A 17,388-nucleotide genomic window follows, 5' to 3' on the forward strand; every position below is an offset into this window, starting at 1 on the left:
GAAAGTGAAAAATTTCATTTTATTTGCAAAAAAAATCTGTAAATTTTGATTAATAACAAAAAAGTAAAAATGTCAGCAGCAATGAAACACCACCAAATGAAAGCTCTATTAGTGAGAAGAAAAGAAGGTTAAATTCATTTGGGTGGTAAGGCTACTTTCACACTAGCGTTCGGGTTCCGCTTGTGAGTTCCGTTTGAAGGCTCTCACAAGCGGCCCCGAACGCATCCGTACTGCCCTAATGCATTCTGAGTGGATGCGGATCTGCTCAGAATGCATCAGTCTGGCACAGTTTGTCCTCCGCTCAGCAGGCGGACACCCAAACACTGTTTGCAGCGTTCGGGTGTCTGCCTGGCCGTGCGGAGGCAAACGGATCCGTCCAGACTTACAATGTAAGTCAATGGGGACGGATTCGTTTGAAGTTGACACAATATGGCTCAATTTCAAACGGATCCGTCCCCCATTGACTTTCAATGTAAAGTCTGGACGGATCAGTCTGAGCAACTTTCACACTTTTTCAGAATTTTTTCTAAAATATAATGCAGACGGATCCGTTCTGAACGGATCCCATTGTCTGCATTATAGGAGCGAATCCGTCTGTGCAGACACAAGATTGATCCACTCTGAACGCAAGTGTGAAAGTAGCCTAAGTTGTAGGACCGAGCAATAAACCGTGAAAGTAGTGTAGTGCAGAATTGTAAAAAGTGGTCTGGACATTAAGGGTGTTTAAGCTAGGGGGGCTGAGGTGGTTAATTCATAAAGCCAATATTTTTATGTTGCATTTAAGTGACAAAAATATAAGTAATCCAAACAAACTTAAAAAGTAGAAAATAAACAGTGATATTTTATTTCTCAGCATTGCTTCTCATGTCCTTTGTCTTTGTATGATTCATCAGACACAGTCTCTTTCTTGAACTGAAAACTGTTGCTCTGAAGGAAATAACCCATTGTGTAAAGAGCTATCTGTATGTTTTTCCAAAGCCCATAGAATTTTTTTGTACTGGCTCTTTGACTTGTAATCAAAAATCTTCTTTATGACCAACCAAAGTTTCCTGTTGTACACAAAGACCTGGAGAAAATAACCAACAATATTACATCACTCTTCACGTTCATACCTCTAAACTGTAAACTATGATATTTTATAGTCTGTGTTGATACAGCTCAGGTGTGTTAAAACTCAAAAATTACTCCTTAAAACCAAGTATAAACTATATACCAAACTTGAGACCAGAACTTATGTGACATTTATGGTATATCCAGTCCACAATTCTGTGTGCATTAATAATATATCCATGGGTGGACTGGTTATAGACCTTACAGGGAAATTTCCAGATGTGCTGATGCTGAGAAGCCACCTAAGCCCTACTCACAGCCACCAGCTGAGTACATAATGATCTGATGCTTTCAGCTAGAGATGAGCAAAGTTTTGGAAAAATCTGGATCAAATTCTACTTTCAGCATTTATTAATGCTAGGAACATCAGGTACTTTATGCACCTGTCCTATGACCAAAGGTGCCCTTCAACTATATTGCAGTCCTCAGGACAGTAATACGATTGAATACTGCAGAAGGGGTGGCAGTAATTTGTGCTGCACTGCAGTATTTTTGCCCTCCCCACTTCTATTGGCCCTGCCTACTTGTGTTGGCCTTGCCAACTTATGTTGCCCCGTCTTCTGTAAATTTGGACCCATCTACAACATGGGGCCACTTTTAGGGTGTTTTTCCTGGGACACTTTAAGTTTATAGTCTGTCACTGAATACTGTATATCTTCATGGGGTCAGGTCTTTTTTCCTGATAAAGAGCTACAAATCCCATGTTTTACTCAAACTGCCGTAGAGCTAAAATATATTTATTACTAATAGGGATGAGCGAACCCGAACTGTATAGTTCGGGTTCGTACCGAATTTTGGGGTGTCCGTGACACGGACCCGAACCCGGACATTTTCGTAAAAGTCCGGGTTCGGGTTCGGTGTTCGTCGCTTTCTTCGCGCTTTTGTGACGCTTTCTTGGCGCTTTTTGAAAGGCTGCAAAGCAGCCAATCAACAAGCGTCATACTACTTGCCCCAAGAGGCCATCACAGCCATGCCTACTATTGGCATGGCTGTGATTGGCCAGAGCACCATGTGACCCAGCCTCTATTTAAGCTGGAGTCACATAGCGCCGCCCGTCACTCTGCTCTGATTAGCGTAGGGAGAGGTTGCGGCTGCGACAGTAGGGCGAGATTAGGCAGATTAACTCCTCCAAAGGACTTGATTAACTGATCGATCTGCAGCTGTGGATCATTGAGCTGCTGATCCTCAATTGCTCACTGTTTTTAGGCTGCACAGACCGTTTGTCAGTCTCATTTTTCTGGGGTGATCGGCGGCCATTTTGTGTCTTGTGGTGCGCCAGCACAAGCTGCGACCAAGTGCATTTAACCCTCAATGGTGTGGTTGTTTTTTGGCTAAAGCCTACATCAGGGTGAAGCTGTGACACCAAGTGCATTTAACCAGCAATAGTCTGTTCATTTTTTGGCCATATACAAAATCAGGGGCAAGCTGCGCCTGTCACCAAGTGCATTTAACCCTCAATGGTGTGGTTGTTTTTTGGCTAAAGCCTACATCAGGGTGAAGCTGTCACACCAAGTGCATTTAACCAGCAATAGTCTGTTCATTTTTTGGCCATATACAAAATCAGGGGCAAGCTGCGCCTGTCACCAAGTGCATTTAACCCTCAATGGTGTGGTTGTTTTTTGGCTAAAGCCTACATCAGGGTGAAGCTGTCACACCAAGTGCATTTAACCAGCAATAGTCTGTTCATTTTTTGGCCATATACAAAATCAGGGGCAAGCTGCGCCTGTCACCAAGTGCATTTAACCCTCAATGGTGTGGTTGTTTTTTGGCTAAAGCCTACATCAGGGTGAAGCTGTCACACCAAGTGCATTTAACCAGCAATAGTCTGTTCATTTTTTGGCCATATCCCAGTCTAATTCTGTCACTAAATCCATACCGGTCACCCAGCGCCTAAATACTAGGCCTCAAATTTATATCCAGCTAAATCTGTCCCTAGTGCTGTAGCTGGGCGAGTTATTTAGTGTCCGTTCAAGCACATTTCTTGTTCTGGGTTGAAATACAATTCCCAATTTAGCAATTTCATAATTTAGTGGTTCCTGCTATATCAGAGCTCTTTGAAATCTATCCCAAAAAGGGTATATAATATTGAAGGTGCACATAGGGTCATTCAGAGTAACTTCACACACACCCGCTACTGTGTATTTCCAAGTCTAATTCTGTCACTAAATCCATACCGGTGACCCAGCGCCTAAATACTAGGCCTCAAATTTAATTCCCTCTAAATCTCTCGTTACCCACCGCTGTACTGTTGTTGCTGGGCAAGATATTTAGTGTCCGTCAAAGCACATTTTTTGTTCTGGGTTGAAGTACAATTCCCAATTTAGCAATTTCATAATTTAGTGGTTTCTGCTATATCAGAGCTATTTGAAATCTATCCCAAAAAGGGTATATAATATTGAAGGTGCACATAGGGTCATTCAGAATAACTTCACACACACCCGCTACTGTGTATTTCCAAGTCTAATTCTGTCACTAAACCCATACCTGTCACCCAGCGCCTAAATACTAGGCCTCAAATTTAAATCCCTCTAAATCTCTCGTTACCGTTGTCCTGTTGTAGCTGGGAAAGTTATTTAGTGCCCGTCAAAGCACATTTTTTGTTCTGGGTTGAAGTACAATTCCCAATTTAGCAATTTCATAATTTAGTGGTTCCTGCTATATCAGAGCTATTTGAAATCTATCCCAAAAAGGGTATATAATATTGAAGGTGCACATAGGGTCATTCAGAATAACTTCACACACACCCGCTACTGTGTATTTCCAAGTCTAATTCTGTCACTAAATCCATACCGGTGACCCAGCGCCTAAATACTAGGCCTCAAATTTAATTCCCTCTAAATCTCTCGTTACCCACCGCTGTACTGTTGTTGCTGGGCAAGATATTTAGTGTCCGTCAAAGCACATTTTTTGTTCTGGGTTGAAGTACAATTCCCAATTTAGCAATTTCATAATTTAGTGGTTTCTGCTATATCAGAGCTATTTGAAATCTATCCCAAAAAGGGTATATAATATTGAAGGTGCACATAGGGTCATTCAGAATAACTTCACACACACCCGCTACTGTGTATTTCCAAGTCTAATTCTGTCACTAAACCCATACCTGTCACCCAGCGCCTAAATACTAGGCCTCAAATTTAAATCCCTCTAAATCTCTCGTTACCGTTGTCCTGTTGTAGCTGGGAAAGTTATTTAGTGCCCGTCAAAGCACATTTTTTGTTCTGGGTTGAAGTACAATTCCCAATTTAGCAATTTCATAATTTAGTGGTTCCTGCTATATCAGAGCTATTTGAAATCTATCCCAAAAAGGGTATATAATATTGAAGGTGCACATAGGGTCATTCAGAATAACTTCACACACACCCGCTACTGTGTATTTCCAAGTCTAATTCTGTCACTAAATCCATACCGGTGACCCAGCGCCTAAATACTAGGCCTCAAATTTAATTCCCTCTAAATCTCTCGTTACCCACCGGTGTACTGTTGTTGCTGGGCAAGATATTTAGTGTCCGTCAAAGCACATTTTTTGTTCTGGGTTGAAGTACAATTCCCAATTTAGCAATTTCATAATTTAGTGGTTTCTGCTATATCAGAGCTATTTGAAATCTATCCCTAAAAGGGTATATAATATTGAAGGTGCACATAGGGTCATTCAGAATAACTTCACACACACCCGCTACTGTGTATTTCCAAGTCTAATTCTGTCACTAAACCCATACCTGTCACCCAGCGCCTAAATACTAGGCCTCAAATTTAAATCCCTCTAAATCTCTCGTTACCGTTGTCCTGTTGTAGCTGGGAAAGTTATTTAGTGCCCGTCAAAGCACATTTTTTGTTCTGGGTTGAAGTACAATTCCCAATTTAGCAATTTCATAATTTAGTGGTTCCTGCTATATCAGAGCTATTTGAAATCTATCCCAAAAAGGGTATATAATATTGAAGGTGCACATTGGGTCATTCAGAATAACTTCACACACACGCTTCTGTGCATTTCCAAGTCTAATTCTGTCACTAAATCCATACCGGTGACCCAGCGCCTAAATACTAGGCCTCAAATTTAATTCCCTCTAAATCTCTCGTTACCCACCGCTGTACTGTTGTTGCTGGGCAAGATATTTAGTGTCCGTCAAAGCACATTTTTTGTTCTGGGTTGAAGTACAATTCCCAATTTAGCAATTTCATAATTTAGTGGTTTCTGCTATATCAGAGCTATTTGAAATCTATCCCTAAAAGGGTATATAATATTCAAGGTGCACATTGGGTCATTCAGAATAACTTCACACACACACGCTTCTGTGCATTTCCAAGTCTAATTCTGTCACTAAATCCATACCGGTCACCCAGCGCCTAAATACTAGGCCTCAAATTTATATCCCGCTGAATTTGAATACAATACATTGGGCCAAATAATATATTTGTTGTTGTGGTGAACCATAACAATGAGAAAAACATCTAGTAAGGGACGCGGACGTGGACATGGTCGTGGTGGTGTTAGTGGACCCTCTGGTGCTGGGAGAGGACGTGGCCGTTCTGCCACATCCACACGTCCTAGTGTACCAACTACCTCAGGTCCCAGTAGCCGCCAGAATTTACAGCGATATATGGTGGGGCCCAATGCCGTTCTAAGGATGGTAAGGCCTGAGCAGGTACAGGCATTAGTCAATTGGGTGGCCGACAGTGGATCCAGCACGTTCACATTATCTCCCACCCAGTCTTCTGCAGAAAGCGCACAGATGGCGCCTGAAAACCAACCCCATCAGTCTGTCACATCACCCCCATGCATACCAGGGAAACTGTCTCAGCCTCAAGTTATGCAGCAGTCTCTTATGCTGTTTGAAGACTCCGCTGGCAGGGTTTCCCAAGGGCATCCACCTAGCCCTTCCCCAGCGGTGAAAGACATAGAATGCACTGACGCACAACCACTTATGTTTCCTGATGATGAGGACATGGGAATACCACCTCAGCATGTCTCTGATGATGACGAAACACAGGTGCCAACTGCTGCGTCTTTCTGCAGTGTGCAGACTGAACAGGAGGTCAGGGATCAAGACTGGGTGGAAGACGATGCAGGGGACGATGAGGTCCTAGACCCCACATGGAATGAAGGTCGTGCCACTGACTTTCACAGTTCGGAGGAAGAGGCAGTGGTGAGACCGAGCCAACAGCGTAGCAAAAGAGGGAGCAGTGGGCAAAAGCAGAACACCCGCCGCCAAGAGACTCCGCCTGCTACTGACCGCCGCCATCTGGGACCGAGCACCCCAAAGGCAGCTTCAAGGAGTTCCCTGGCATGGCACTTCTTCAAACAATGTGCTGACGACAAGACCCGAGTGGTTTGCACGCTGTGCCATCAGAGCCTGAAGCGAGGCATTAACGTTCTGAACCTGAGCACAACCTGCATGACCAGGCACCTGCATGCAAAGCATGAACTGCAGTGGAGTAAACACCTTAAAACCAAGGAAGTCACTCAGGCTCCCCCTGCTACCTCTTCTGCTGCTGCCGCCTCGGCCTATTCTGCTGCTGCCGCCTCGGCCTCTTCCTCCGCCTCTGGAGGAACGTTGGCACCTGCCGCCCAGCAAACAGGGGATGTACCACCAACACCACCACCACCACCACCTCCGTCACCAAGCGTCTCAACCATGTCACACGCCAGCGTTCAGCTCTCCATCTCACAAACATTTGATAGAAAGCGTAAATTCCCACCTAGCCACCCTCGATCCCTGGCCCTGAATGCCAGCATTTCTAAACTACTGGCCTATGAAATGCTGTCATTTAGGCTGGTGGACACAGACAGCTTCAAACAGCTCATGTCGCTTGCTGTCCCACAGTATGTTGTTCCCAGCCGGCACTACTTCTCCAAGAGAGCCGTGCCTTCCCTGCACAACCAAGTATCCCATAAAATAAAGTGTGCACTGCGCAACGCCATCTGTAGCAAGGTCCACCTAACCACAGATACGTGGACCAGTAAGCACGGCCAGGGACGCTATATCTCCCTAACTGCACACTGGGTAAATGTAGTGGCAGCTGGGCCCCAGGCGGAGAGCTGTTTGGCGCACGTCCTTCCGCCGCCAAGGATCGCAGGGCAACATTCTTTGCCTCCTGTTGCCACCTCCTCCTTCTCGGCTTCCTCCTCCTCTTCTTCCACCTGCTCATCCAGTCAGCCACACACCTTCACCACCAACTTCAGCACAGCCCGGGGTAAACGTCAGCAGGCCATTCTGAAACTCATATGTTTGGGGGACAGGCCCCACACCGCACAGGAGTTGTGGCGGGGTATAGAACAACAGACCGACGAGTGGTTGCTGCCGGTGAGCCTCAAGCCCGGCCTGGTGGTGTGTGATAATGGGCGAAATCTCGTTGCAGCTCTGGGACTAGCCAATTTGACGCACATCCCTTGCTTGGCGCATGTGCTGAATTTGGTGGTGCAGAAGTTCATTCACAACTACCCCGACATGTCAGAGCTGCTGCATAAAGTGCGGGCCGTCTGTTCGCGCTTCCGGCGTTCACATCCTGCTGCTGCTCGCCTGTCTGCGCTACAGCGTAACTTCGGCCTTCCCGCTCACCGCCTCATATGCGACGTGCCCACCAGGTGGAACTCCACCTTGCACATGCTGGACAGACTGTGCGAGCAGCAGCAGGCCATAGTGGAGTTTCAGCTGCAGCACGCACGGGTCAGTCGCACTACAGAACAGCACCACTTCACCACCAATGACTGGGCCTCCATGCGAGACCTGTGTGCCCTGTTGCGCTGTTTCGAGTACTCCACCAACATGGCCAGTGGCGATGACACCGTTATCAGCGTTACAATACCACTTCTATGTCTCCTTGAGAAAACACTTAGGGCGATGATGGAAGAGGAGGTGGCCCAGGAGGAGGAGGAGGAGGAGGAGGAAGAGGGGTCATTTTTAGCACTTTCAGGCCAGTCTCTTCGAAGTGACTCAGAGGGAGGTTTTTGGCAACAGCAGAGGCCAGGTACAAATGTGGCCAGCCAGGGCCCACTACTGGAGGACGAGGAGGACGAGGATGAGGAGGAGGTGGAGGAGGATGAGGATGAAGCATGGTCACAGCGGGGTGGCACCCAACGCAGCTCGGGTCCATCACTGGTGCGTGGCTGGGGGGAAAGGCAGGACGATGACGATACGCCTCCCACAGAGGACAGCTTGTCCTTATCCCTGGGCAGCCTGGCACACATGAGCGACTACATGCTGCAGTGCCTGCGCAACGACAGCAGAGTTGCCCACATTTTAACCTGTGCGGACTACTGGGTTGCCACCCTGCTGGATCCACGCTACAAAGACAATGTGCCCACCTTACTTCCTGCACTGGAGCGTGATAGGAAGATGCGCGAGTACAAGCGCACGTTGGTAGACACGCTACTGAGAGCATTCCCAAATGTCACAGGGGAACAAGTGGAAGCCCAAGGCCAAGGCAGAGGAGGAGCAAGAGGTCGCCAAGGCAGCTGTGTCACGGCCAGCTCCTCTGAGGGCAGGGTTAGCATGGCAGAGATGTGGAAAACTTTTGTCAACACGCCACAGCTAACTGCACCACCACCTGATACGCAACGTGTTAGCAGGAGGCAACATTTCACTAACATGGTGGAACAGTACGTGTGCACACCCCTCCACGTACTGACTGATGGTTCGGCCCCATTCAACTTCTGGGTCTCTAAATTGTCCACGTGGCCAGAGCTAGCCTTTTATGCCTTGGAGGTGCTGGCCTGCCCGGCAGCCAGCGTTTTGTCTGAACGTGTATTCAGCACGGCAGGGGGCGTCATTACAGACAAACGCAGCCGCCTGTCTACAGCCAATGTGGACAAGCTGACGTTCATAAAAATGAACCAGGCATGGATCCCACAGGACCTGTCCGTCCCTTGTCCAGATTAGACATTAACTACCTCCCCATAACCATATATTATTGGACTCCAGGGCACTTCCTCATTCAATCCTATTTTTATTTTCATTTTACCATTATATTGCGAGGCTACCCAAAGTTGAATGAACCTCTCCTCTGCCTGTGTGCTAGGCCTAAATATATGCCAATGGACTGTTGCAGTGGTGGGTGACGTGAAGCCTCATTCTCTGCTATGACATGCAGACTGATTCTCTGCTGACATGAAGCCAGATCCTCTGTTACGGGAGCTCTCTCCTCTGCCTGGGTGCTGGGCCTAAATTTATGACAATTGACTGTTGCAGTGGTGGGTGACGTGAAGCCTGATTCTCTGCTATGATATGAAGACTGATTCTCTGCTGACATGAAGCCAGATTGTCTGTTACGGGACCTTTCTCCTCTGCCTGGGTTCTGGGCCTAAATTTATGAAAATTGACTGTTGCAGTGGTGGGTGACGTGAAGCCTGATTCTCTGCTATGATATGAAGACTGATTCTCTGCTGACATGAAGCCAGATTGTCTGTTACGGGACCTTTCTCCTCTGCCTGGGTTCTGGGCCTAAATTTATGACAATGGACTGTTGCAGTGGTGGCTGACGTGAAGCCTGATTCTCTGCTATGACATGCAGACTGATTCTCTGCTGTCATGAAGCCAGATTGTCTGTTACGGGACCTCTCTGCTCTGCCTGTGTGCTAGGCCTAAATATATGCCAATGGACTGTTGCAGTGGTGGCTGACGTGAAGCCTCATTCTCTGCTATGACATGCAGACTAATTCTCTGCTGACATGAAGCCAGATTGTCTGTTACGGGACCTCTCTCCTCTGCCTGGGTGCTGGGCCTAAATTTATGACAATGGACTGTTGCAGTGGTGGCTGACGTGAAGCCTGATTCTCTGCTATGACATGCAGACTAATTCTCTGCTGACATGAAGCCAGATTGTCTGTTACGGGACCTCTCTCCTCTGCCTGGGTGCTGGGCCTAAATATATGCCAATGGACTGTTGCAGTGGTGGCTGACGTGAAGCCTCATTCTCTGCTATGACATGCAGACTAATTCTCTGCTGTCATGAAGCCAGATTGTCTGTTACGGGACCTCTCTGCTCTGCCTGTGTGCTAGGCCTAAATATATGCCAATGGACTGTTGCAGTGGTGGGTGACGTGAAGCCTCATTCTCTGCTATGACATGCAGACTGATTCTCTGCTGACATGAAGCCAGATTGTCTGTTACGGGACCTCTCTGCTCTGCCTGTGTGCTAGGCCTAAATATATGCCAATGGACTGTTGCAGTGGTGGGTGACGTGAAGCCTCATTCTCTGCTATGACATGCAGACTGATTCTCTGCTGACATGAAGCCAGATTGTCTGTTACGGGACCTCTCTGCTCTGCCTGTGTGCTAGGCCTAAATATATGCCAATGGACTGTTGCAGTGGTGGCTGACGTGAAGCCTCATTCTCTGCTATGACATGCAGACTAATTCTCTGCTGACATGAAGACAGATTCTCTGTTACGGGACCTCTCTCCTCTGCCTGGGTGCCGGGGCCTAAATATCTGAGAATGGACTGTTCCAGTGGTGGGTGACGGGAAGCCAGATTCTCTGCTATGGAACCTCTCTCCAATTGATTTTGGTTAATTTTTATTTATTTAATTTTTATTTTAATTCATTTCCCTATCCACATTTGTTTGCAGGGGATTTACCTACATGTTGCTGCCTTTTGCAGCCCTCTAGCTCTTTCCTGGGCTGTTTTACAGCCTTTTTAGTGCCGAAAAGTTCGGGTCCCCATTGACTTCAATGGGGTTCGGGTTCGGGACGAAGTTCGGATCGGGTTCGGATCCCGAACCCGAACATTTCCGGGATGTTCGGCCGAACTTCTCGAACCCGAACATCCAGGTGTTCGCTCAACTCTAATTACTAATTTATGTAGTGCCAACATATTCCACATCGCTTTATAGGTGTTGTCATCACTCACTGTTATATATGGTACATTGGATATGCCTTAATTACATGATATATGAGGGTCTCACCGCTGAGCTACCTCACCAGGTGGAATGGGGTTAGAGAACCCCCATTCTTTGGATAGGTGCAAATCTCAGAGGTAGGGCTGCATCCATCAGAAATGTAAGGCATATCATAATGAATCTGTCATAAATATCCACAGTCGGAATACCCCTTGAAATGATAAACTTTGGACCACCTGAAGCCACAAATAGGGAGAGCTTTGTTTTATATTATTAAGTTGCTATTTCATACTACAGGTGAAACTCCAAAATGTGAATATCGTGCAAAAGTCCACTTATTTCAGTAATGCAAATTAAAAGGAATTGAATTAATGCAGCTTCAAATTTTAATTTTGTGAAAAGGTTCAATATTCTAGGCTCAAAGTGTCACACTCTAGTCAGCTAATTAATCCATAATCCCTGAGCAAAGGGTACCTCAAAATTGTGACTTTGGGGTTTTCATAAGCTGTAAGCCATAATCATCCAAATTATAACAAATAAAGGCTTGAAATATCTCGCTTTGCATGTAATGAGTCTCCCTCATATATTAGTTTCACCTTTTAAGTTGCATTACTGTAATTAATGAACTTTGCACAATATTCAAATTTTTCGAGTTTCACCTGTACTAATTTTCGGGAGAAATTAAATCCCACATCTGGAACCTGGAGCCCACTGTACCCCTGTCACAACAGAAAGTGGCTGTGCATGTGTCTGGCCCACACCAATAACGTTATATCTAAGGGAGGGTTCATATCAGCGTTATGGATTCCGGTTTAGTTTTCCGGTATAACATGGTTATAACCGAAAATAATGGAATCCATAAGACGGAAGTCAAAACGGAAGCCTTTAAGAGGTATTCTGTTTAGATCTGTCATAATAGAAGTCTATGGGAATGATAACGGATTCGTCTGGTTCCCGTTATGCAAGACGGAAAACAAAGTCTTGTTGACAGGACTTTTTTTTCCCGTTCTGCATAACAGAAACCAGACAGATTCGTTATGATTCCCATAGATTTCTATTATGACGGAAAGCAAAACGGAATGCCTTTTTACCGCCTCCGGACCGCCTAACGCAGATGTGCGGTCCGGAGGCGGCAGCTCTGCGCACGACGACGCATATACGCGTCATCTCGCGAGGGCCGGGATTTCCTGTGAACGCACGCACACAGGCGCGCGCGCTCACAGGAACGGAAGGTAAGCGAGTGGATCTCCAGCCTGCCAGCGGCGATCGCTCGCTGGCAGGCTGCAGATCCGAATTTTTTAACCCCTAACAGGTATATTAGACGCTGTTTTGATAATAGCGTCTAATATACCTCCTACCTGGTCCTCTGGTGGTCCCTTTTGTTAGGATCGACCACCAGAGGACACAGGTAGGTCAGTAAAGTCGCACCAAACACTACACTACACTACACCCCCCCGTCACTTATTAACCCTTTATGAACCCCTGATCACCCATGATCACCCCATATAAACTCCCTGATCACCCCCCTGTCATTGATCACCCCCCTGTCAGGCTCCGTTCAGACGTCCGTATGATTTTTACGGATCCACGGATACATGGATCGGATCCGCAAAACACATGCGGACGTCTGAATGGAGCCTTACAGGGGGGTGATCAATGACAGGCGGGTGATCACCCATATACACTCCCTGATCACCCCCTGTCATTGATCACCCCCCTGTCATTGATCACCCCCCTGTAAGGCTCCATTCAGACGTCCGTATGATTTTTACGGATACATGGATACATGGATCGGAACCGCAAAACACATGCGGACGTCTGAATGGAGCCTTACAGGGGGTGATCAATGACAGGCGGGTGACCACCCATATACACTCCCTGATCACCCCCCTGTCATTGATCACCCCCCTGTAAGGCTCCATTCAGACGTCCGCATGTGTTTTGTGGATCCGATCCATGTATCCATGGATCCGTAAAAATCATGCGGACGTCTGAATGGAGCCTTACAGGGGGGGTGATCAGTGACAGGGGGGTGATCACCCTGATCACCCCCTGTCATTGATAACCCCCCTGTAAGGCTCCATTCAGACGTCCGCATGTGTTTTGCGGATCCGTTCCATGTATCCATGGATCTGTAAAAATCATACGGACGTCTGAATGGAGCCTTACAGGGGGGGTGATCAGTGACAGGGGGGTGATCACCCTGATCACCCCCTGTCACTGATAACCCCCCTGTAAGGCTCCATTCAGACGTCCGCATGTGTTTTGCAGATCCGATCCATGTATCCGTAAAAATCATACGGACGTCTGAATGGAGCCTTACAGGGGGGTGATCAATGACAGGGGGGTGATCAGGGAGTCTATATGGGTGATCACCCCCCTGTCATTGATCACCCCCCTGTCATTGATCACCCCCCTGTAAGGCTCCATTCAGACGTCCGCATGTGTTTTGCGGATCCGATCCATGGATCCGTAAAAATTATACGGACGTCTGAATGGAGCCTTACCAGGGGGGTGATCAATGACAGGGGGGTGATAAGGGAGTCTATATGGGTGATCACCCCCCTGTCATTGATCACCCCCCTGTCATTGATCACCCCCCCCCTGTAAGGCTCCATTCAGACATTTTTTTTGGCACAAGTTAGCGGAAATCTTTTGTTTGTTTTTGTTTTTTCTTACTAAGTCTCATATTCCACTAACTTGTGTCAAAAAATAAAATCTCACATGATCTCACCATACCCCTCACGGAATCCAAATGCGTAAACATTTTTAGACATTTATATTCCAGACTTCTTCTCACGCTTTAGGGCCCCTAAAAAGCCAGGGCAGTATAAATACCCCACATGTGACCCCATTACGGAAAGAAGACACCCCAAGGTATTCCGTGAGGGGCATATTGAGTACATGAAAGATTGAAATTTTTGTCCTAAGTTAGCGGAAAGTGAGACTTTGTGAGAAAAAAACAAAAAAAATCAATATCCGCTAACTTATGCAAAAAAATAATAATTTCTAGGAACTCGCCAGGCCCCTCATTGAATACCTTGGGGTGTCTTCTTTCCAAAGTGGGGTCACATGTGGGGTATTTATACTGCCCTGGCATTTTAGGGGCCTGAAAGTGTGAGAAGAAGTCTGGGATCCAAATGTCTAAAAATGCCCTCCTAAAAGGAATTTGGGCCCCTTTGCGCATCTAGGCTGCAAAAAAGTGTCACACATGTGGTATTGCCGTACTCAGGAGAAGTTGGGCAATGTGTTTTGGGGTGTCATTTTACATATACCCATGCTGGGTGAGAAAAATATCTTGGTCAAATGCCAACTTTGTATAAAAATTTGGAAAAGTTATCTTTTGCCAAGATATTTCTCTCACCCAGCATGGTTATATGTAAAATGACACCCCAAAACACATTCCCCAACTTCTCCTGAGTACGGTGATACCAGATGTGTGACATTTTTTTGCAGCCAAGGTGGGCAAAGGGGCACATATTCCAAAGTGCACCTTTCGGATTTCACAGGCCATTTTTTACAGATTTTGATTGCAAAGTTCTTCTCACACATTTGGGCCCCTAAATTGCCAGGGCAGTATAACTACCCCACAAGTGACCCCACTTTGGAAAGAAGACACCCCAAGGTATTCCGTGAGGGGCACGGCGAGTTCCTAGAATTTTTTATTTTTTGTCACAAGTTAGCGGAAAATGATGATTTTTCTTTTTTTTTCTTTTTTCCTTACAAAGTCTCATATTCCACTAACTTGCGACAAAAAATAAAAAATTCTAGGAACTCGCCATGCCCCTCACGGAATACCTTGGGGTGTCTCCTTTCCAAAATGGGGTCACTTGTGGGGTAGTTATACTGCCCTGGCAATTTAGGGGCCCAAATGTGTGAGAAGAACTTTGCAATCAAAATCTGTAAAAAATGGCCTGTGAAATCCGAAAGGTGCACTTTGGAATATGTGCCCCTTTGCCCACCTTGGCTGCAAAAAAATGTCACACATCTGGTATCACCGTACTCAGGAGAAGTTGGGGAATGTGTTTTGGGGTGTCATTTTACATATAACCATGCTGGGTGAGAGAAATATCTTGGCAAAAGATAACTTTTCCAAATTTTTATACAAAGTTGGCATTTGACCAAGATATTTTTCTCACCCAGCATGGGTATATGTAAAATGACACCCCAAAACACATTCCCCAACTTTTCCTGAGTACGGTGATACCACATGTGTGACACTTTTTTGCAGCCAAGGTGGGCAAAGGGGCACATATTCCAAAGTGCACCTTTCGGATTTCACCGGTCATTTTTTACACATTTTGATTGCAAAGTTCTTCTCACACATTTGGGCCCCTAAATTGCCAGGGCAGTATAACTACCCCACAAGTGACCCCATTTTGGAAAGGAGACACCCCAAGGTATTCCGTGAGGGGCATGGCGAGTTCCTAGAATTTTTTATTTTTTGTCGCAAGTTAGTGGAATATGAGACTTTGTAAGAAAAAAATAAAAATAAAAAATCATCATCATTTTCCGCTAACTTGTGACAAAAAATAAAAAGTTCTATGAACTCACTATGCCCATCAGCGAATACCTTAGGGTGTCTACTTTCCGAAATGGGGTCATTTGTGCGGTTTTTCTACTGTCGGGGCATTGTAGAACCTCAGGAATCATGACAGGTGCTCAGAAAATCAGAGCTGCTTCAAAAAGCGGAAATTCACATTTTTGTACCATAGTTTGTAAACGCTATAACTTTTACCCAAACCATTTTTTTTTTTGCCCAAACATTTTTTTTTTATCAAAGACATGTAGAACAATAAATTTAGCGAAAAATTTATATATGGATGTCGTTTTTTTTGCAAAATTTTACAGCTGAAAGTGAAAAATGTCATTTTTTTGCAAAAAAATCGTTACATTTCGATTAATAACAAAAAAAGTAAAAATGTCAGCAGCAATAAAATACCACCAAATGAAAGCTCCATTAGTGAGAAGAAAAGGAGGTAAAATTCATTTGGGTGGTAAGTTGCATGACCGAGCGATAAACGGTGAAAGGAGTGTAGTGCAGAAGTGTAAAAAGTGCTCTGGTCATGAAGGGGGTTTCAGCTAGCGGGGCTGAAGTGGTTAAAGGCTTCCATTTTGCATTCCGTCATCTACTACAAGTCTATAACCAGCATAACAGATCCGTCCTGGTTTCTGTTATGCAGAACTGGACTTCTGCATAATGGATACCAGGGCGGATCGGTTCTGCTGCCCGATTTGACTTCCGTCTTATGGATTCTGTTATTTTCCATTATAACCATGTTATAACGGAAAACAAAAACGGAATTCATAACGCTGATGTGAACCTGCTCTAATAGCTATAAGAACACTCTAAATATTCATGGGCACTTTCTGATTGCTAAAATTCAGTGATTATTTAAATGCTAGAGTACTCTGGCATTTTTCTATATGTTGGAAGAACTCTCCAAATAATGAAAAAGTACATTAGTGAAAATGTAATCAGCATAAAAACTGGGTTAAATGCACATAGTAATTTGTCACATTAAAAACAGCTTTTCATTTGCAGGTTTGAAATTTCTAGGATTAATGTGACATGTTAATATGTAAACAAAATAATCAGAGAAAGGGGGTTTAAGGATTTTAGGACCAAGCCATTTTTAACCACTTCCCATCTGGGCCATTTGCCCCCTTCCTGACCAGGCCTAATTTTGCAAAACTGACATATCTCACTTCATGTGGTAATAACTTTGGAACGCCTTTATTTATCCAAGTCATTCAGAGATTGTTTTCTCGTGACACATTGTACTTCATGATAGTCATAAATTTGAGTCAAAATATTTCACCTTTATTTATGAAAACATCCCAAATTTACCCAAAAATTTGAAATATTTGCAATTTTCTAAATTTCCATTTCTCTGCTTTTAAAACAGAAAGTGATACCTCATAAAATATTTATTACTTAACATTCCCCATATGTCTACTTTATGTTGGCATCATTTTGGAAATGTCATTTTATTTTTTTAGGACGTTAGAAGGCTTAGAAGTTTAGAAGAAATTCTTCAAATTTTTAAGAAAATTGCCAAAACCCACTTTATAAGGACCAGTTCAGGTCTGAAGTCACTTTGTGGGACCTACATAGTGGATACCCCCATAAATGACCCCATTGTAGAAACTACACCCCTCAAGTTACTCAAAACTGATTTTACAACTTTGTTAACCCTTTATGCGTTCCACAATAATTAAAGGAAAATGGAGATCAAATTTTTAAATTTCACTTTTTGGGCAGATTTTCCATTTTAATCCAATTTTTTCTTTAACACATCGATGGTTAACAGCCAAACAAAACTCAATATTTATTACCCAGATTCTGCGGTTTACAGAAACACCCCACATGTGGTCATAAACTGCTGTATGGGCACACGGCAGGGCGCAGAAGAAAAGGAACTCCACATGGTTTTTAGATG

The 17,388-nt window shown here is 45.0% G+C and overlaps 1 protein-coding gene across 1 annotated transcript in view; it reads right to left on the reverse strand.

Moving 5' to 3' along the window:
• Positions 1 to 647: 647 nt before the first annotated feature.
• LOC122936381 (probable cation-transporting ATPase 13A5) overlaps positions 648 to 17,388 on the reverse strand; it is a 652,597-nt gene continuing 635,856 nt past the window's right edge. Inside the window, exon 30 of the mRNA XM_044292565.1 lies at positions 648 to 1,066. Coding sequence (XP_044148500.1) covers positions 890 to 1,066 — 177 coding nt within the window. The 3' untranslated portion in view covers positions 648 to 889. The remainder of the gene's footprint in view (positions 1,067 to 17,388) is intronic.

This window comes from Bufo gargarizans, chromosome 4 (genome assembly GCF_014858855.1).
Source record: "Bufo gargarizans isolate SCDJY-AF-19 chromosome 4, ASM1485885v1, whole genome shotgun sequence".
In the NCBI taxonomy this organism is placed as follows: domain Eukaryota; kingdom Metazoa; phylum Chordata; class Amphibia; order Anura; family Bufonidae; genus Bufo; species Bufo gargarizans.